This window comes from Silene latifolia, chromosome 6 (assembly GCF_048544455.1).
Source record: "Silene latifolia isolate original U9 population chromosome 6, ASM4854445v1, whole genome shotgun sequence".
Taxonomy (NCBI): Eukaryota; Viridiplantae; Streptophyta; class Magnoliopsida; order Caryophyllales; family Caryophyllaceae; genus Silene; species Silene latifolia.
In genome coordinates this window covers 128,941,268-128,963,181 of record NC_133531.1, presented here as the reverse complement: position 1 = coordinate 128,963,181, position 21,914 = coordinate 128,941,268, and the positions used below count along the sequence as shown (strand labels likewise).

Here is a 21,914-nt window from a genome sequence, read left to right as displayed (position 1 = left end):
CGAGGAATATCTGTTGCGATGGATATTCTGGCAGGACTACACACAGTGTGTAGTCAGGTATGTGGAGTTGTGACGGAGTTTGGGTAATGTGTGTGTTATTGTATCTTATATATTGTGTTTTGTGTAATCAGTAACTGACCCCGTTTAAATGTTTTAAAAACTGTGGTGATCCATTCGGGGTTGGTGAGCAGTTATTGATCAGGCATAAGATGGCTTGCGCGAGGGATATCAGGGATGGAGTCATCACATGTCTTTAGAGTCTTCCGCTGTGTCATAAACCTTAGTTTGCTTTTCAGTTGTTTGGTTTTGGAACATTTGTATTTCCATTTTCAGTTGGGATTTTAATATTGTAATCACATAAAACTATTTTACGTATTTAAGTATGTTTCTTTATGGTCTATTTGATATACATTGCCTCGGGTAACCAAGATGGTAACATCCCCATGCATTAGGTGGTCCTGGTAAGGCACTTGGTGTATGGGGGTGTTACACTTTTTCCTGCAATTTGTTAGCCTTCTCAATTTTTAGATAACCAATGAGATCCTCAAGAGTCAAATCCTTCTTCTTATGTTTGAGGTGGTTGCGGTATCCATCCCAAGATTTGAGCAGCCTTTGAATCAACACATTAGCCTGCAACACCTCGCACATCTTCATTCCTTCGGACAGAATATCAGCTACCAAGTTTTCATACTCATGGACTTGGTCCATAATTGGACGAACCTCCACCATTTGGAAATTAATCCATTTTCCGACCACATACTTTTTCTTTCCAGCATCATCCGCTCCATATTTCTTTTCCAAAGTCTCCCAAATAGACTTAGCATATTTGTTATTGGTAAAGAGATCAAAAATAGGATTAGACATATGACTAAGCATTTGACCACGAACCAGTTCGTTATGTTTTTCGTAATTGATTTTATCTATTTCAAGTTTACTGGTTTGATCAGAATCCTCAGGTACTTCAGGACAGTCGGAGAACAGAACATAATCGACTTCAAGTTGTTCAAAAAATATCAGCAGTTTTTGGACCATCTTTTTGTAACACCCCCATACACCAAGGTGCCTTACCAAGACCACTCAATGCATGAAAGTGCTACCATCTCGGTTAACCGAGGCAATGAATATCAAATAGACCATAAAAAAACGTAATTTAATAGATAAGTTTAAGTGATTACATAACAAAACCAACTGTAAAGTAAAGTACACCTGTTCTAAACCAAACTACAACTAAGGTAACAAAAGTATTATGATAACACATCGAAAGACTACTATCAGAATCGTGGCAACTCCATCCGCAGCTAATCCCGCACGCATCGATAGTATACCTGCTAGACAACTCCTCACCACCCCCGAATGGATCAACACAGTTTTTAAAACATTTAAACGGGGTCAGTTACTGATTACACAAAACAAGATACATAATATATAAGATAAAATACACACATTACCCAGACTCCGTCACAACTCCAAACACCTGATTACACACTAAAGTGTGTAGTCCTGCCAGAATACCCATCGCAACAGGTATTCCACACCGTCAGTGGGGGACCGCAGCCGTACCCACCTAAGCCCCGCTCATCTCATTCGAGCGATAACCCATGTTCCTTAATGTGCACATCTCCTCTGTGGCGGGTTCCGCAGAGGGCGAATCAAGGGCGTGAAGCCACTCCCCCAAGTGACTCCACTCAGCCGAGGACGCACCTCGAGAACATAGACAGTTATACAATCAATTATGCAACAACAACTCCAACACCAAACTAACATGTTATAGATCAATAATAAACACAATCACCATCACAATTATGTAACCAATAACCGAGTAGGAAAACCCTACCTGGAATAAGGAATCACCAATACCGTCACAATAACGAATCAGCAAAGTTCCTCTACGAAATCACCTCCTATCAAATACACAATCATACAATCACCATCTAGTATCAAAATACTCCCAAAACCCCCAAATTACCCAATTAGGGTTTTAACTAATATCAACGAAAAGGCATAAAAACTATACAAGGATCTTACCCACAATACGACGGTCTCAACGGTATAAAGAACTCTGAAATCCGACGATTCTAGCCTCTTGGATTTGATAGCAATGCGAAAAGAGAATGTAACGATGTTTGTTTTCTTGTAAAAATGTTTAGAACTTGGTAAAAAGTAAAAAGGAATTGATGGAGAAGCTTATATAACCTTTTTACGCGTTGCTATCAAACCCAGCAAATAACCTGTAAAAACTGACCTACTCGATCTAGTAAGTTACTTACTCGATCGAGTGCCCCCAACTCGATCGAGTAACCCACTTACTTGATCGAGTACCCATCAGCAGTACACTGTTTCGCACGCAACACTCACTTACTCGACAGAGTAAGCCCTGCTCGATAGAGTATCCAACAGCACATAAAACCGTAGTATTACACTTTGTAGTTTGTTCCATCAAGTAGTTCAAGTTTGGAGAGATCAGGTAGAGTTTTAGATGTTGCGAAATCCATTTTGTGAGTAAATGAAAGTAGCAGTAACAATTAAGCTTCTAAATTGTTGGAAATAATAGTTACTGCAAGGGCAAAACAAACGAACTAAAAAATGGATTAAAAAACCTCTTAGTGTCATGGTATGGAAGTCATTGCCTTAGAAGCTTAATCGTCCTCGACACGGTGCTGTCCAACTAAGAACGACGCTTGCCCCCGAGGTATACACAGAGCTCTTCCAATTTGCACCTAATTGAAAGAGTAGGAACTCGAAAGTTGTTGCTCAAATATTATAAGGAACATAGGAGAGAAAGTTTATTTGATAGAATGAAAATTGGATGAAGAAAGATCTGAAAACTCGTCTTATTTATAGTGAAAAGATGGACCAAAAAACTAAAGTGAAATAAATAAAATTACAATTCTCAAAACTGACTTTGTGAGAAAACCAGAGTTGTAAATTTTCAAGGCAGGCAACACAGAACACGTAGTGTGTAGTTCAACGGATTAAAAATAGAACGAGAAAAATTTAATGTTATAAAAACAAAGCAGACCCCACCACACGGCGCGTGCGAGCCGGACGGACAATGGTGGCGGCGCGTGTTGGGAGAGTACATACTAGCCTCCATAATAACAAAATACCTAGTAGAAGGGCAGTTGGTATATAAACACAAGAAATGTTCCCTTATTTATCAATGTGGGACAAAGTACTCTAGCATTTCCAACCGGTAAGAAGTTGAACACTTGAACATATATGATCAAATTATAAACATAGCACAAATGTATTTGGTTGCGATTAAAAGACTTATCACTCTTATTAGTTTATAAAAATAAGAAAAAAGGAAAAAGACGAATTCAATCTACGAAGTAGTCCCTAATTTACAAGTTCAAAGTTCAAATCCATTATTTCACAAATTCAATCCTATTTTTTATTTATTTAAGCCCACAAACAAATTATTTCATACTACCTTTGTCTCACCCATTTATTTATGTATGTCGCGCTACTGTCGAATGTTTGTCTAGCCATTGTTGAACACCTCTTGAATAATTTCCTATTCGTTGTGGCTGATTTGCGTGATCCACATGAACCACTGTCGAATTTGTGTCGAATTTGTGTAGAATGTATGTTGAACATGTATCGAATGTCTGTCGAGTAATTATTCCATGTTCGCTATTGCCATTCTTCACTTCTTCGTTTTTTTGGTAAAAAAAGAAAAGCGCGCCAACATCTTCGACTCCTACTCGTGCACACATTCCAAAGCAGCTTCCTAGGGCCTTGATCCCGCCTATCCTCAAACTCGAACTCCATCTTTCACATATAAAACTGACCCACAAGCTCCTTTTCATCGTTTATAAGCTTCATCTTGAACTCTGGGATCCAAATTCCGCCTTTGTTACAAGCTTCAAGTTTTGTACCATTGATATATCAAACTTGGAACCGGTTTCTCAAATCTCATTACAACCTCCATGGAATAATCGAATAATTAAAGAGCAATGTGATCAATAATTACGCAATATAACTCATAAAGTACCACCTTTGACACATGGGCGGATTTGGGGAGGGAAAGACCCCTTACATGACCCAAAAATTTCAGCTATATGTAACAGTTAGTTCCCTTTGTATGCAATGTAATATTACTAGTGTAGTGGATAGTGGTAAGTGTATGTGACTTATAACATGCTTGCAGCCCCGGGTTTGATTCCACAAATACTACTATACAACCAGTTGTATAATAAGCATTATACAACCCTATACATTAATCCGAGCTTATGTGTAATTTTTCTGAGTTTTGCAAGAGCTTATTTTTTTATGTTTTAGGTGTGTGAGTTCAAAAATTTTACAGCATAGCTCAGATTCTTTTAAACAAAACTCGAAAACTTTAATACACAGCTCGGATTCTACATCATATAACTGCATACAACATGTTGTATAATCTACTCATTGGTTTGATTCCCACAGTTGATTTTATTTTGCTTTTTATTTTACTTTTTGGTCTTTATTAGCTTTAAAATATGAGAAATTTTAATGATTTGTATATTTTTATTGCTTATTTTTATCTATGTAAGATAGCTTGATGACGCGGATACTAGAAGTAAGTCAATAAAAGCAACGTTACGTTGTTGTGGGGTGGAGGACTAAAAAAGAAAGGCATGTTTATTCAACAAAGAGAGGAATATTATCCTATCATGTCATCACTACTTAGTTATCATTTAACCATCTAATTACAATGAATCACGTATGCACAACAAAAGCAACAAAACCAAGTAGCCATTATAAAGCATTCACCACCCACCTTAAATATTTTGTAGCCAATTATACGTAAAGTTATAATTTGTTACCAAAGAAAAGGTCTGCCCCTTGTTATTGACTTATTGTACCTCATTTTATATAGTAAATTTGTGAAATTTCGACTGTCCTCGCAATTTCTCCGAGGGTTTTTGCGCCATTTTTTTTTTGTGTCTTGACTCTTTTACGTTGTTTTCATTGTTATTTTTACTTTATTTTCATTCAACTTTCATCATAATTAATACGGAGTATACATTAACATTTCATTTCGATGCTAAAAAAAGTAGATCACTCAGTAATTAAATGAATTAGTTTGGTTAATTTTTAACTAAAACATTCATCTAAATTATGCGAGTAAACATTATAAAACTGACATTTAGTAACAAGTGAATTAAGTTCTTTGTGCGCTTGTTATGCATGCGAGTAAACATTATAAAACTAAATTTTATATAGAACAAATAGAATAATTGGCAACGATATGACATGATGAGAATTGTATATTTAATCAATCAATCAATACTATATACTAGTTGGAAAGCCCGTGCGATGCACGGGGCTTCCATTAGGATTATCTGTAAAAATATATTCTTAAGTTGATAAAAAAAGTCCTACTATGTTGTCATTGATGAAAAAAATGTCGTGATTGGTATAGATGATAACCGATGAATTATTAATGCTTTTAGCATAAAAGTTTTGTCGTCGATTAATATAACATCAAGTGACATAGTTAATTAGTTATAGTATGTCACTCGCTTTTTCATTGTTACAGACACAACCGGTTTTTAATTAAATACAAAAGGCTTTCTCTATAAACATGGTGGAGCTCACCAATATGAACCCTTAATAACGGAGACATATCTTTATGAGTTTTATAAATTATTTTACAACTACATAAAACTGAATGATGTTACAAAAAACAGCAGTTATCATAATTATATATATTTAGTGCGTTGAGAGAAAATATTAGATCTCTTACAACATAATTTTACCTTGACTATTTACAATTAAGAGTATTTGCTCCGTATAGACATCTCGCAATATCTCGGATTCTATTACATAAAATGCACGGGCACCTAGTAGTATTATCTGTGACAATAACAGTTAGTAATTTATGTCATTTTTTTAAAATAGTTAGGTTACCAAGTTAGTATAATAATGTCAGTTAGTAGTATATATTTTATGGCACCGCTAAAAACGTTATTTGACGTTAACATGGTCTGGTAATAGAAAACTATTAAATTTAACAAAAAGTTAAATTATGCTACAAATGGAAGCAAACAAAATCTCGGGGGTTGATTTAGATGAGGACAGATTAATCATCAGTTCCTATAGCAAAAAAGAAACGAAAGCGTTGTGGCATTTGGTATTTAACTATATCAGTTGTATACTAATATTCAGAGATATAGTTGGATTATAGAGTTACCGTTCTTATAGTCTTAGCACCATTTATTTTTTAATGAAATAGTCTTTGACTACTTATCCTTAAAATCTCCATGCAAAATATATAATACGACATCTTAATTTGGTAAATTATGAAAACTTCTTTGTAAACAATGTCCTTCTTGTTGACTTGATACAATTGGTCTCTATCATCAATGTAAAATCTTAATCTCTCGGATTGTGACGTTCTTGAAACTACATAAAGCTGGCCATTAATAAAAATTGGTTTCGGCAGGGTAAATTTCAACATGATTTAGTAACTGTCCCTAACTCTTGTTTATAGTTATGGCGCAACATTAGAGCCGGCAAACAATGACACGACACGAAAACACGACAAGAATCCGACACGAAATTAACGGGTTTGGGTTGACATTTAACGACCCATTTATGTAACTGGGTCGACACGAATACGACACAAGATTTAAATGGGTTAGGTTTGGGTTAAGCACTCTACATACGAACCCGGCACAAATAACTTATTTACTAAATTAATCCCTAACTTTCTTGATCCTCACATAAATATACTTACACTTTCCAAATATGACATGACACGAAAACACGACACGAAATTCACGGGTTAGGGTTGAGCTTTGATGACCTATTAATGTAACTGGATCGACACGAACACGACACGAGATTTAATTGGGTCAGGTTTGGGTTGAAGAGTTCGTGATGACCCGTTTAAATGTGACACCTGAACCCGACACGAGCTGATCTGTTTGTCACGTCTACGTAGCATGAACTCAACGTATATATTGTCTCTACTTAAGAACGAAAAGGATCTTTGTATCTGAGGAAGTCATCACTATCCTCGGGTTCAATGCCTTTTGCCGACTTTGGAACACGTAAGTATCTTCCCTTCTACTATGAATTTTCTAGGGCGATTAATAATAAGACAGGTCCTGTTAGATAATCCTCTTACGGAGTTAATGTTCCTCTACAATTACGTAACCGGCATACCACATTTGGTAGAGCATATTATTATGATGAGTTATATTAAAATAATTCACGATGTATACACTCTTCCCTTCTTAAACTCTTCCACTTGGCTTATTAGAGGTCAAACTTTTACAACTTTGACCATTAATATGTCGAAATCATGATCAAACTTCCGCATTAACAATTGTGTAAAAGTAATACGGAAGATCATTGCGAAGAACATGAAATGCATTTAGTGTAAAATTCCTAAAAGATAATGAATCTTACTCCCAAAGTCTACACGAACTAAAATACCCGATAAAATCTCGCATAATGAAAATAAAGCGATGCCTAAAAGTAAGGATGCCAAATGGGGGATAAGACATGACAAATGTAGGCCTTCTCATACCCGTATTTAATAGAAAAATTACATGCCCCTACTTGTCGCAAGTAAAAATTTTCAAAAACATAACCGCTTCAACTTTGTCTATTCTATAACTTTCTCAATAATTATGATATTATTTTACTCTTATATAACACCCATGGTTGGCACGATTTAAAATTCAATTTGAGTCCAACACTTTATTTATATTCGCTACATCCAAGACAAATTCGATATAGTTGGACACTTGTGATAAATTTTCCTTTTTGATCAAATTAATTTACTTTTTTCTTATTGTAGAGCTAACAATAATTTTTATTCTTATGTAGAAAGCTAATATTTATTTTGAGCCAATTACTTATTTATTCCGTTCTTCCTGATTTTGGAGTATATATGTACCTTGTCTTACAATGCCTAATTGTTAATATTCATTTTGAACCAATGGCTATAATGGAGATTATAAAATTAAAAATGGAACTTAAGATCAACTACTAATAACAGGGTTAAAAATAAGTAAATATTGGCAAAAAAAAATATCAACAAGTAATTAATTAGATATGAAGATTATGAAAAATCTCATATTTAAGTTTTATTTCAAAGAAATTAGTTACCTATTTTTTTTTATTCATTCAATTTATAATATGAAATATATAGAACTTATTATGTACTTTTATATCATTTTACTAAAAAAACAGCTACATTTCGGTTAGTTTGCCAAACATTTTTGGCTTAACCAATTAAATTATCAGCTCTTAATTTTTAGTTATCTTTTAATCTAAATTTTTAGGTTTCAGTTAACTTTTCAGTTAGTATGACAAATGAAATTTAAGATATAGTAGAGTTAATTATATTTTACTCCCTTTTGAAATCCACATTCTAAAAATTACCCCCTTTTGAAATTTTTTGGTAAAATTACTCCCTTATGTTGCATTTTTCCTAAAATTGCTTCAAAACTTCAATTTAAGTGACTTATTTTGTCTGTTTTTGAACTCTCCCTCCATTTATTCACATAATTATATCTTTCAAAGTACATATTGGCTAAGGCATAAAAGGGAATAAGTTCAAAAACGGACGAAATAGGTCACTTAAATTGGAGTTTTGAAATAATTTTAAGAAAAAATATTTTAAAAGGGAGTAATTTTAAAAATGTAAATTTCAAAGGGAGTAAAATCTAATTAACTTGATATAGTATATGAATAATGTTTATATTATAATTAATATACCATATCATTAGTTACATTGTGTATTTTGAGTATCACCTACTTATATTAGAATAATCTGATTAAAATAAATTTAATCTACTTATATTAGGATGCTGACTTTATTAAAATATTAGGAAATCTACTTTTATTAGGATAATTTTATTAAATTTGTTTCGAAATCTACTCTTGTTAGAAATTCTAAAAAAGTTGGACTCTCTAATATCGCTTGAAAAGTTTATGCTTTATATATATGTAGTAGTTGGAAAGCCCGTGCGATGCACGGGGCTCCAATTAGGATAATTTTTAGCAATATACATGTTGAACATCCTAATAATTTTTTGAACAACAGATTGTACGTAAAGGTTGGTTTACATGACCATAGTTTGGTATTATGTATAAGTTAGATAAATTGATTAAAAACAAGTTCAATTATGTTGAAAATTTGAACACGCAAAACTTTGAGATTGATTTAGTTGATTATTGATGAATCATCAGTCCCTTTAACATAAAAGCCACTTTCTTTAGTATTAATTATATCAGTTGTATAACATCCAAAGACACATTTGTATTATGTAGTTACCTATTCTTATTGTTATACACACCATAGGTTTTTAGTTAATAAGTTAATACTCCCTCCCAGTCACTATAATGTTCCCTCTTTTGTGAAACGGATTATTCAACTAATGTTCCCCTTTCTATTTTTAGAAACTTTTACTCTTATTTTATTCTTTCCTCTCTCCTATCACCAAACCCCACACAACTCTTTTACTCATATTTTATTACTTTCCTTTATGTTTTGGCCCCACAATTCTTTAATTAACTACTAATAATTTATCCCTCTCTTCTATCACCAACCCCACACAACTCTTTTACTTCTATATTAATACTTTTCCTTAAGTATTGTGCCCATATCAAATGGGAACAATATAGTGTCTGGGAGGGAGTATAAAACGTTATTGTGGTTTAATTCGTCAAAATGAACTCATGATAACTGTGGTTGACATTTATGAGATTCGCAAATTAGATTAACCTACAACATTTACCTATATATTCGAGTTTGTAAGCATGCGATGATGTAAAAGTTCAAAGGCAATACGCAAAATAACAGGTATCTGTATCTCAATTATATATGTATCCTGTTTGGAGAATTTGTTAGATCTCTAAATAATAGAATTTGTTTTTGACTATCGACAATTAAGACTGGTTGTTCCCTACGAAATTCATGTAAAATATACAATAAGACACTAAGACATCTAATTTGGTATATGTGTAAAAACTTCTTTGTAAACGATATTTTTCGTGTGGCCCAGGTACATTTGTTCCCTATTATCAATGTAGAACTTGAATCCCTCGGTGATATTATTCTACGTTGTTACATAAAGCTAGTCATGATTAAAATCTTGTTTCGGCAGATAAACTTCAACATGATTAAGTGAGTGCCCCTGAATCTTATTTAACATCATGGCGTAGCATGACCGTAATTATTGATATTGTCTCCTCTTAAGCATGAAAGAGATTTTGTATCCGGGGAAATCATCACTATCCTCGTGCGCGGGTATGGAGATATGAGTCATTAAAGTCTCAGGTCTAGTGTATAGATATATGTTTATATCTGAAATAATAATTAAATAAATGTTTTATTTCTTAGAGATTAGGATAGCTAATAGGTACTACTCCTAAATTCGATTAGATCTAGACTTATTTTCTTTAAAAAGAAAAATTGATCATAGGATTAATTAACTGGTACCTAAGATTGTGCAACTCATTGATATATTGCTATTAGTACTTTCCAAAGTATAGTTAAATAAATACTTTAGTGTCTAGTATGTTGTCCGTACGTTGCATAGATTCTAAATAATTAGCTAAATGTATAATCTGAATGGACGTTTTAGTTTTTTTTTGTGTAAAGGGGAGTGTAGCGATCATTAGTGATTGAACATATGATTATATAAGGTAAACTAATTGACATTTCGATAATATAATTTTTTTCCTTTAGATAGTAACTTTGAGAGTTTTATTGATAAAACAAAACAAAAATGACAATTCATTTGTGTTTTAATTAATTTACATTGCATGTTTTACATACAATATGCATACAGTGCACGTCTTCTCTCTTTGCATCTTTGTAACTAAAGTATGATAATGACTAATATATATGTAGTACACAGTACACCCTTGGATTTCTTGGGTCCCTTGTTTTTGGACCTCTCCTCCCCACTTTAAACACGTGTTTGATGTCCTCTATTATAGTCAATGACTCTTAGAACGTTTATGACAATGAGTTTAACTTAGCTTGTGCTCCTTCAAAAACTTCTCATTAGGCCTCTCTTATTTTAAAGTCCTCTTACCCTCACTATTAGACCTAGCAAAACTAAATCAGCTGAATGGCCCGGTCCAATAAAAAACATGACCCAAACCCGAATTGAGAACCCAAATATGACCAAGACCTAATTGGTTCGCCCAGTTTATTATCGCAAACCGACATTCTCTCCAATAATTAACTTGAAAACAACATACCCGAAAATAACTTGAACGCAAAATTACCCGACTCGGCCTAGTGCAGCCCGAATTCTGCCAAACCCAAAAAACTCGACCCTGGCCTGTTTGCCAGGTCTACTCACCTTACGCTTCTTTTCTTGACAACCTTAAATGGTTCTGGTCTACTCGTACCAGCACCATATATCTCTTTTCTTGTGACTTTTTTGGTGGGTTGTACTCCCACATAATGTTACCCTCTCCTCCGGGGGTTTATCTATTTCACCTTCTTGCGGCATGTGTCCCTCGTTTCACATTCTGTAGGGTTCTTGTCATCTCCCATTTACTTTCTACTCCTTTAATTTGACTTTCAGCTTAGACTCTTTCAAAACTTCAATCACTCCAACTCGTCTTAATTTACTTTCATATTTTCTCCTTATTCATTTGGTGGCTTTGATTAACTTGGTGTTAAACCTCTTTGACCCGCAGTGGCTTTATTACTCATTTCCAATGCTCTTCATGGTCTCTTGCCAATGCTCTTGAAACTCTCCCTTTGACACCTTTTAATTGAATTTATTAAGGCCCTCCTAATTCTCCGTGGCACAAGATCATTGTAGCCGCCTCCTTCTACGCTACTTCTCTTTTGGTGGGTATTGGTTAGGTTGTCTGTGATAATTTAGGGCAGTGGTTAGAAGGATGAACTTTCAAGTGTACTCCATGTACCCCTTTGGAGCGAATTACTTGTCATTCAGGTTGGTTTTCTTTCTTGTGCAATCGCATGGGTTGTTTCATTATCATCTCAATATGTCTTTCTTGCTACTTCCTCCATTTCACTTTTATTGTACTCTTTTTTGTAAAATTTATTCCAAATTAATTATTCTCTTTCTAAATTTAGTATGCTAAAATGGTGGACTATCACTATTACCCCTAATCTTTTAACTATCAGTCGCTCCATCAAAATGACATTCTACCCATTTTTCTCAAATAAAGGGTTAGAGTAGTAGTTTTACATTTATCTCTTAAACCTTCCCAAAACAGCAAGTAAGACACAAAAAGTGGAATGGAGGAAATATTATTCAATTAAATCACAATGTTTTAAAAATGGTGTGATAAAAATCCACTCATAAATAACATAGCATGAATTCTGGTAATGTTCTATATTTTATAAATGATGGGTGGGTATAAACAGACGTTATCTTAAAAATAATGTTGCTATTGTATTTGAGTTGATCTTAATAGTATACTCTATAATAGTAATATTAATATTTGATTATTGGTATTGATGATTGGCATAGCCTGTTGTATCGACCTATGTCTTAAACACTAAGAAATTCAACTTCGTACATTTAATATGTATGCTTCTAACATGGTTTGATGTGGATCATAAAAATCTTAATCAGATTGTCATACCTAGATAATTGTCATTGAATATCAATAACCTAATTCAAGATCATGAATTAGCCATTAGCTTACATAAATTTGGTGAAGTGGTAGTATTAGTCAAACAAACGTTTTAGAAACTCAAAATTTAAAGGTGGTGTCAATATTATTAATTATACAAATCCTCCCCATATATTATTCTCTCCTGTAAAAGAAATTTACTCGGAAAACACTATGTCAATATCATAAAATACTCATGGAATATAAAGTACTAAACTGCCTCCCATCTGCTATGAAATATCTATAACATTTTAGTTCATTTTCAACTTAAGATAGAATGAAAAGTTAAAGTTACGATTACTTATTAATTAATACTCACTAAACTTTATATATATGCGTGTAATTTAATAAATTTAATCTACTTATATTAGGATAAAATTAAATAAAATTTGTTTTATTCTTAAGAAATCTACTTTTATTAGAATAATTTTATTATATTTTTTTTTAGAAATCTACTATTGTTAGGATACGTTTAATAATATTTTAGCTCATTTTCAACTTAAGATAACATGAGATCGAAGTTAAACTTACAATTACTTGTACATTTATACTCGCTAAACTCTATATATATATGTGTAATTTAATATATTTAATCTACTTATATTAGGATATAAAATTTATTTTAATTAAAAAAATATTGTTTTTAAGAAATCTATTCTTATTAGGATAATTTTATTAATTTTTTTTTAGAAATCTACTCTGGTTAGGATAATTTATTAAATTTTTCTTTAAATTATAGGATTTCTAAGAAAATTGGACTCTCTAATATCGCTCGAAAAGCTTCTGCTTTATATATATGTATTGATTAAATCTAGAAACCAAGGGACTTCAATGTAATTAAAGAAAGTTATACAAATTAATTATACTATATAGTTTTAAATCAATAGCATCGTGTGATGGACCCGATTAAGGGATCTCAATACAAATATTATATAGTTCGGGTTAAAATTAAATTATATAGAAGCTTGGTAATTTTCCTAAACATGGTCAATTTCCTTAAAATAAAATAATTATTTAAAGATGATCAATTTCCTTAAAATAAAATAATTAATTAAGATGGACAATTTCAAGGAGACTAAAAGAAAAAGATGTCTGGTAATTTTCCTAAATATTTATAGAAAATTAGAAGATGGTCAATTTCCTTAAAATAAAATAATTAATTAGTATAAACATGCACACTTATGGTATTAATTATTATCATAAAAATTATACTCCCTCCAATTTCCTATTATCTTTCCTCTTTCCTTTTTCACACAAGTATTGATTATCTACCCGTTTTTTTTTTGGTAAGCTTCATTCATTTTTTTTATTTTCTCTCTCCTAAAAATCAACAACTCCCACTACTTTATTCATTATTCATTTTTTATTATTTTCTCTAGCCTATAAATTTTATAATTTACAATATTTACCAATACTTTATTCTTTTTCTTCCCCTTTCTTATTTTTTGTGCCAAAAGAAAGGGGAAGATATTAGGAAATTGGAGTATATTAAATTTAAAATCTATGCAATTTTATTAAACTTTATAGTTTATTAGATGTATAGAGATGTTAATTATTTAACATACAAAAATATAATAAGTAGGTTATAAATAATTCAAGTTAGATTTCATAATATATAATATTGCATAATTCTTTCGATTTGATTTAATGCATATATGTAATATATTTATATAAATATATAATCTTCTAAAAATTGCATGCCTAAGTAGTAAAAGTAATTTCGTCAGTAAAGAAAATAATTGTGGTAACAATGGATATAGTTATATGATAGTAATCACTCATTTAAATAGTAAAAGTAACAATATTATCAACGAGATTAGTGAGAGTGGTAGAAACAACAACGGGAGTAGTGAAATAATCAATATTAATGCGGCAATAATGAAAGTAACAATAATTACGGCGGGAGTAGTGAAATTATCAATATTAATGTGGCAGTAGTGACAGTAACAATAATTACGGCGTGAGTAGTGAAAGTAACAATGATTACGGGCAAGTAGTAAAATGTTATTATTATTGTTTTATTAATAAGAGTAAAATATTAATAGCGGGAGTAGTGAATTTGTCTCAAAATTTATTTCATCGTAATTTTTGGATATGTTATAAAAAAATATATTAATGATAAATTTATGGGTTATGCAACTTTAAGTAATTTTATTTAATGAAATAAAAAATTAATGGTAAGTAGAGTTAGCCCGGGCGTACCACTAGTCAAGTCTAAAGTAGGAAAAAGTCGCAAAGATGACTCAAAACAAAGCATATCCAAAGATCCATCCCTTTGCCATTGTTTCTATATAATAAACTAAACTAAACTACAAATTCATACCACTCAATATTTCAAACAAATTTAAAAAACTCCACACATATCATACTTCCCCACCCACAGAATGAGTTACTTGAACTCCGTCCAAATTTTATATCTTCTCCTAGTTACATCCCTACTCTTCATGACCACCCATGCCGCCACATTCACAATTAAAAGTAATTGTAATTTCCCAATTTGGGCTGCAGCCGTTCCAGGGGGTGGGCGAAAAATGAACCGGGGGGATACCTGGACCATCACCGCTAACCCGGGCCAGACCGGAGCCCGCATTTGGGCCCGGACCGGGTGCACTTCAACTGGGCCCAACGGGCTACGCTGCATCACCGGAGACTGCGGTGGGGTCTTCCAGTGCACGGGCTATGGTAAGCCACCGAACACCCTAGCTGAATACGCCCTTAAGCAATTTAACAACCTCGACTTTTTTGATATATCGTTGGTCGACGGGTTCAACGTACCGATGACATTCCTGCCCGTATCCAATGGTTGCACCCGTGGACCAACTTGTCGGGCCAATTTGATTGGGCAGTGCCCAAGTCAGCTACAAGCCCCAGGCGGATGTAACAACCCATGCACGGTTTTCAAGACAGACCAATATTGTTGCAATTCAGGTAGCTGTGGACCTACCAATTTTTCAAAATATTTCAAAAACGCCTGCCCTAGTGCTTATAGTTACCCTAAAGATGATCCTACTAGTACTTTTACTTGTCCCAGTGGTACTAATTACGCCGTAACTTTTTGCCCTTGAGTAATTAATTCCTTATTGATTATTGAAGGGAATATATGTTCGGAGTATTATGTATGAGAATCTTACGGACAATATTATGTATGAATAAATGAATATTACCGTATATTGTAATATTATTGCATTTCAGCGAGTCACTGAAATCTTAAGTGGAGTAACATTGATGAATACAAGGCTCTGTTTGGCAAAACTACCTGAAAATGTAGAACAAAACACTGAAAAGGTAATTTGAAAACCGAAAAATAATCAAACTGAAAGGTAAATCGATAAGGTAAATGAAAATTAGGAGCCGATAAGAATCGATTATATAAAAATATGTTTGGCAAACTAGCTGAAAAGGTAGGTGATTTTGGTAAAATGACGTAAAAGGATATGAAAATTATTTAATATTATAGAATAAAGGGGTACAAAATGGAAAATAAGTCATTTTTGGTCTGATTTCTCAAATGCTACCCGAGGTAGACTTCATTCAGTCCTTATTTGACCAAATAAGCTACTTGCCAAACACCTGCAAAAAAATCAGGTAGCTGAAATTTTGGTCAAATAAGCTACTTTGGTCAAATAAGCTACCTGAAGTGTCATGCCAAACAGAGCCCAAGTATACAACTACATGCTGAACTTATTACTGGGTTGAATTTCATTTTTTATTAAAGCTATGAAGCCTATTTATTACATTTGTTATTTATGTCATTAATATCATAATATGCCAAAGTTAAGGGGATAGTTACCACTTTCCTGTATTAATAAGTGATAACCTTATAAAGAGAATAAGAAATCAGTGATAGTCTAATATATCAGTGTGATAATCTTCTAATATCTATCTATGGCTCTGTTTGGTAAATGGCATATTGGCCAAATTTCAGCATATTGGAGAGGTTTAGCATGTTTGACTTACGAATATGCTATTTAGAGCGTTTGGTTAATGGCATATTGAAATAGCATATTGGGGTCCAATATGCTATTTTGCAATATGCTGCTCCTACTAGCATATTAGGTTAGCGGATTGGAATGAAAAAATATTGTCATATTTACCCCCTTAAAAAATATTACCTTTCCTTTTATATATTTAATAAATAATTTATTCATATCCTTATTTGTCATTTTACAAAGAATATAAACAATCTGCTAATCTAAAACTGTCAATTACCAAACACCTCTAAAACAATTCTGCTAAATAAATCTGCTAGTCAAATCTGCTAAATCATTATGCTAGTCAAATCTGCTTTCTAAATCTGCTTCTGCTAATATTAATCTGTTGTTTACCAAACAAGGCCTATATCTATATCTATATCTATATTAAAACTATAAAACAATCGCAAATTCTTATTTACGACGGGTACTGTTCGTCTCAAATAAGAGACGGGCCAAATGTGACCATTTTATGAGAAAATGTGACCATTTTTTCATAGGTAACATTTTATGAACAATTTATGAGTGGTCACATTTGACCGTCTCTTATTTGTGACCGTCACAAGGGAGAATTGCTGTAAAACAATAATTACTAAACATTAGGATGTACACGTGTCCTGTCCTCAGGCACTTTTTTCCAACCCACTAAACTCATTTTCTTATTTGTTTATCTAAAAATCGGCTAAACCCTAATCACTCATATTCATCCTATACAAACACTAAATGTAATACTCCAATAAAATAGGACGTAATTTTATCATAGATATTTTGAAAGTTGCACAAATGGCTAACTCATCATAGATATTTTGAAATTCAATCTGGCTTCTAATCTATGTTAATTACTCGGACTCGAGTCGAAGGATTGGACACGGGTGCGTACTCAAATGTCGGACTCGGCTATTTTATGAAAAATTGTCAAGTTTTTGGTTTAAAAGGGGGTGTCGAGTGTCATACCAATGTTCAAGTGTCAAGTGTCGGACACGGGTACGCTAGCTCATATAAAGTGTTCGAAGTAACAAGCCTACCTATTTGTATTTCTCATCTTCCATCTTGAAATGTAGGTATTTCTGAACTTTGAATAGCAGCGATATATGGGCACACGAATACTCTATTTGCTCTCCATGATTCATCTAATTGTTTTTTTCCATACTCCCACAGTCCCACCTACTAATCAACATGATTATTTAGCCTTTTAAATCAGCTTGTGATGCTCTTATTTGGTCTCCATGATTCATCAAATTGTTTTTTCCATCCTTTATTTTTTTTGTACTTCCTCTTAATTATAAACTTGCTAACTTTAGCTTTAGGTTTTACCCTTTATTTAAAAGTCTGAGGCATTGTTGTCCTGTTATGCTATTTTTCAAGCTTCAAATTTTTTTTTTTGGAGGATGCCAAGGATGGACAGGGGTCGGGAATTTGGAAGACCGAAGATAAGGGACATTTTATTCAACAACGATAAAGCTAAAAGTACTTAGGCTTTGTCGAATCCCACTCCACTTTCAAGTTTCATAAGCAATCAATCAATCAATATCTATCTATCTATCTATCTATATTAATAAAGGAAGTTTTTTTCGAGCGATTATAGAGTGTCCAAGTTTTTAAAACTTCCTAAATTATTTATTACCGATATTATACTAGAGATAATAACAAGATATATAATTAGAAACCAATTGTAGAAGCACTCAAATACGTATTCTATTAATAAATTCCTAATGTTACATGATAGTCATTATCAGCCGCATATAGAAAGTGTATACATACTTAAATTCTTTTATTATCTTTTATATTATATAGTATTATATATATGTAAGGTTAGATGATGATTTATGTATATAAATAGTTTGACCATTAAACGTGGCTCATCCCTAAAACTTGAGCATGACCTAATTTTTAATGTAATGCATCACGTTTATTTCTGTCATACAGAATATGTTATACTATGAGATTTAATTTTTGTAATTATTTTGATTTTTCAGGAAATAATAAGGTAATCATTTTGAACATTGAAATTGAATCAATGCGACATCGTCAGACGTCAACAATAAGGTTAGTATACATACGTTGTTTTTTTTTTATGTATTCGTTATTAATCTCATAATTTAATTTGTTGTTTGACTATATGATTGTATTGTATTGTGTATAACAAATCCTATTTATAGATGGTGTTCACGATAATTACGCCACAAAGGTTAAATTTCTTTCGAGAAAGCAATTGTATTAATTTGATGTTTTTAATGTATTAGTGAATGCTATTTTTCAAATTGTACTTATTTACATATGCTTTATTTTGTTAGGGGGAAATAAAGCAAGTGTAAGACCGAGAAAGTAGAATTTGTTGGATATAGTATACATCAGAATGAATAATCGTGAGTGTGGAGAGATTCGTAGCTTTTGTCAGGAGATCCTGTGAGGATAAACCTGAGATGAGACCGCCGTCTGTGTTGGATGTGGTGAGAGAGTTGGAAAACGTATTCCAAATGGCTCCTGAGAGTATAACCAACCATGTCAGATATGACATCGATTAGCTCTTCTTCAATAAATTTATCAGTGGCTTACCCCTAAACGTTGTCTTATATATCGGGCAACGGTTTAAACACTCTTATTAGCCAACAATTGCACGTTTATAATCGTTTAATTCCTCTCCTCTTCCTACTTTGTAATTATATTTGGCTTTGTTTATGTAAGCTTTGGAGTTGTTGACGGTATGCTAATTTTGTTTATCAGATCCATTCTCTATTACTCCATCAATAAAAACTGAGAATTGTTGCAATGTTAATATCACAAAGGCTATTATTAATTCTAGATTTTGCGTAAGTTACTAACTTAAATTGTTTTGATAACAAATTCTTTTAGTAGTTAGATCTATCGAGAATAAAAAAAAAGTTTAATCCTTTAATTAGGACTAAGGAATCAATTTCATTATTCAGAATATTAAATTGAGTTGGATTCACTCAGCAATCTTTACTATTTTGTCCTTTCAATCATTTGTTTACTTTTTATTACGAAGTATTATATTTGTGAGGTTGATATTGATATCAATCAAAGGAAAACAAATTGCTAAGACGGAGAAAGTATAATTTTCGGTAGATAGTAAAAATAGCAAACCGTCAAAGAATAATTATGTGAAGTCTAATGTTGATCTTTTAGTTTATACCAATATTTACGTACATGTGTTTAGGAAAATTGGTTTATTTCTAGAGCTGTTTATCATAGAAATTCGGTTATGAGACTCACATTTTGACTATGGCTTGGGTTCCAAATTAGATGAGCAAAATTTAGAGTTAAAAGAAGTCTTACTTCCAACAGAAAAGGATGAGTAGTCTTTCCTGGTGTGTTTCGGTTTTTTCAATTGATCTTTTCAATTTTGAATTAGATATTTAATATCAAACACTCATTTCTAAGTTACATTAACATGTTTAATTATTGTAATACGTGTTTTTTTATTACTACATTATACACAATAGAGCATTAAAAATAGGTCCGTGCATCGCACGGGCATTAAATCTAGTATATAACTAAAGGAGGCTTTTTTTCCTAATTATACTATTAACATTAGAATTAGATATAATTAATTATTTACAATTTTTCTATTATAATTAGGAATATAATTTTCCTATTAGAAATGAGAATTAATTAATTATTTTATAATTTTCCTATTAGAAATAGGAATTAATTATTTACAATTTTTCTATTATAATTAGGAATATAATTTTCCTATTAGAAAATAAGAATTAATTAATTATTTTACAATTTTCCTATTAGAAATAGAAAATAAATTAATAAATTATTAAGGCTTTTTTTTCCTGATTATACTTTTTAGGATTAGGAAATAATAATTATTTAAATTTTTTCTATTATAATTAGGAATATGATTTTCCTATTAGAAATGAGAATTAGTTAATTATTTTACAATTTTATTATTAGAAATATGAAATAAATTAATCATCTACAATTTACTAATATTAAAAAATTATTCATTAATATTTGTTCATTTTTTATTAAATTATAAGGGGAAAAAACATTTGATATATTTATAATATCCAATTTTATAACAACTTCCGATTAAAAAAATGAGGTATTATGACTTATGAGGCTAAAAGGCCCTAGGCCGAACTGGGTTGTGACAAATGTACATGCATAATACGTATTACATGGAATTTACTCATGTAAAGAGTAAATGAATGCTGAAATATGCCCCTACGTCTTTTGTTATGGCTAATGTCATATTTAATTATACATAATACGAAATTTATTTTTCAAATGTCATATGTATTTCTCCTACTAATTTTAAAGTTATTTCCCTTACAATACACTTCAACTTTTATTGATAATTTATTATTATATTATTTAAATTCATTTGTCATTATATAAAAGTATATTAATCAAAATTTAAATAAGATATTCACAAATTATTGATAAGTACAAAGTTTGATATCTGTTTTTCAAGGAGTATTAAAAGATAAAGAAAGTTGCTGCTAATTTGCGAATCGAAATATCATATTATGACAAATGAGTAAATGTTTTGAAAAACTTTATTGTGTGATTGTTTTACAATTTAAAGTAAAAATGGTACCACGAGTAATAAAATAGATTTACATGAGGGTTGAAGGTAAATTAGATACACTTATTATAAAAATATGTATAAGGTTAAGATTCAATTCAAGCAATGATCAACATTAAAAAAAGTCATGAAAACCACATAAAAGGGTAAGAGTAGTCTTTCCCTAACATAGTGAAGACCGTCTCTCTCAAGCTTTTCTTCTTAGAAATTTACATGCATAAAAAACGTTATTATTCAATTATATGGAGCAAACTAATAATTGTTGATGCTATTTTTTTTTTGTGCGTGTGTAAATTGATCACATCATCACTGTAATTTAGGGAGAGATACGAATTGGGGAAGGGTGAGACATATCCGTCATGCATAATACGATACTTTAACCATCTTTAGGCAAAAATATAAAAAAAAATGAAAAAAATTAAACCTAAAAGGGGGTCACGTACTTGCTAACTCTTCTATAGTTCTCTACCGCATTAATATTCCCATGAAGTTTATGACATTTATTTCATATTAATAAAAAAATGATTATCTTTACTTCGTACAATGTGTGATTTATAACTTTTAGCTAACTTATTTGAACTTCCTTAAATTTATATATTTTAAGTGAAAAATATTAATTATAAATATGATAAAGATAAAGTTTGATCTTTAATTTCCTCAGAGATAATTTTTTTTTTTTTCTTATAATATACTAATTAAAGGTCATAATGTAAAACAGGAAATTACACCACAATCTACTATTTCAATATGTCGATGATCAACACTCAAAATAG

At 31.7% G+C, this 21,914-nt stretch overlaps 2 protein-coding genes across 2 annotated transcripts; one reads left to right on the top strand and one right to left on the bottom strand.

Moving 5' to 3' along the window:
- Nucleotides 1–486: 486 nt before the first annotated feature.
- On the bottom strand, nt 487–1,032 carry LOC141588662 (uncharacterized). The gene has a single exon (XM_074410094.1). It carries the CDS (start codon nt 1,030–1,032, stop codon nt 487–489), a length of 546 nt encoding a protein of 181 aa, XP_074266195.1.
- A 13,859-nt stretch (nt 1,033–14,891) lies between these two features.
- Nucleotides 14,892–15,734, top strand: LOC141587274 (protein P21-like). The gene has a single exon (XM_074408725.1). The coding sequence runs from the start codon at nt 14,994–14,996 to the stop codon at nt 15,672–15,674; it is 681 nt and encodes a 226-aa protein (XP_074264826.1). The 5' UTR covers nt 14,892–14,993; the 3' UTR covers nt 15,675–15,734.
- The last annotated feature ends 6,180 nt before the right edge of the window (nt 15,735–21,914 follow it).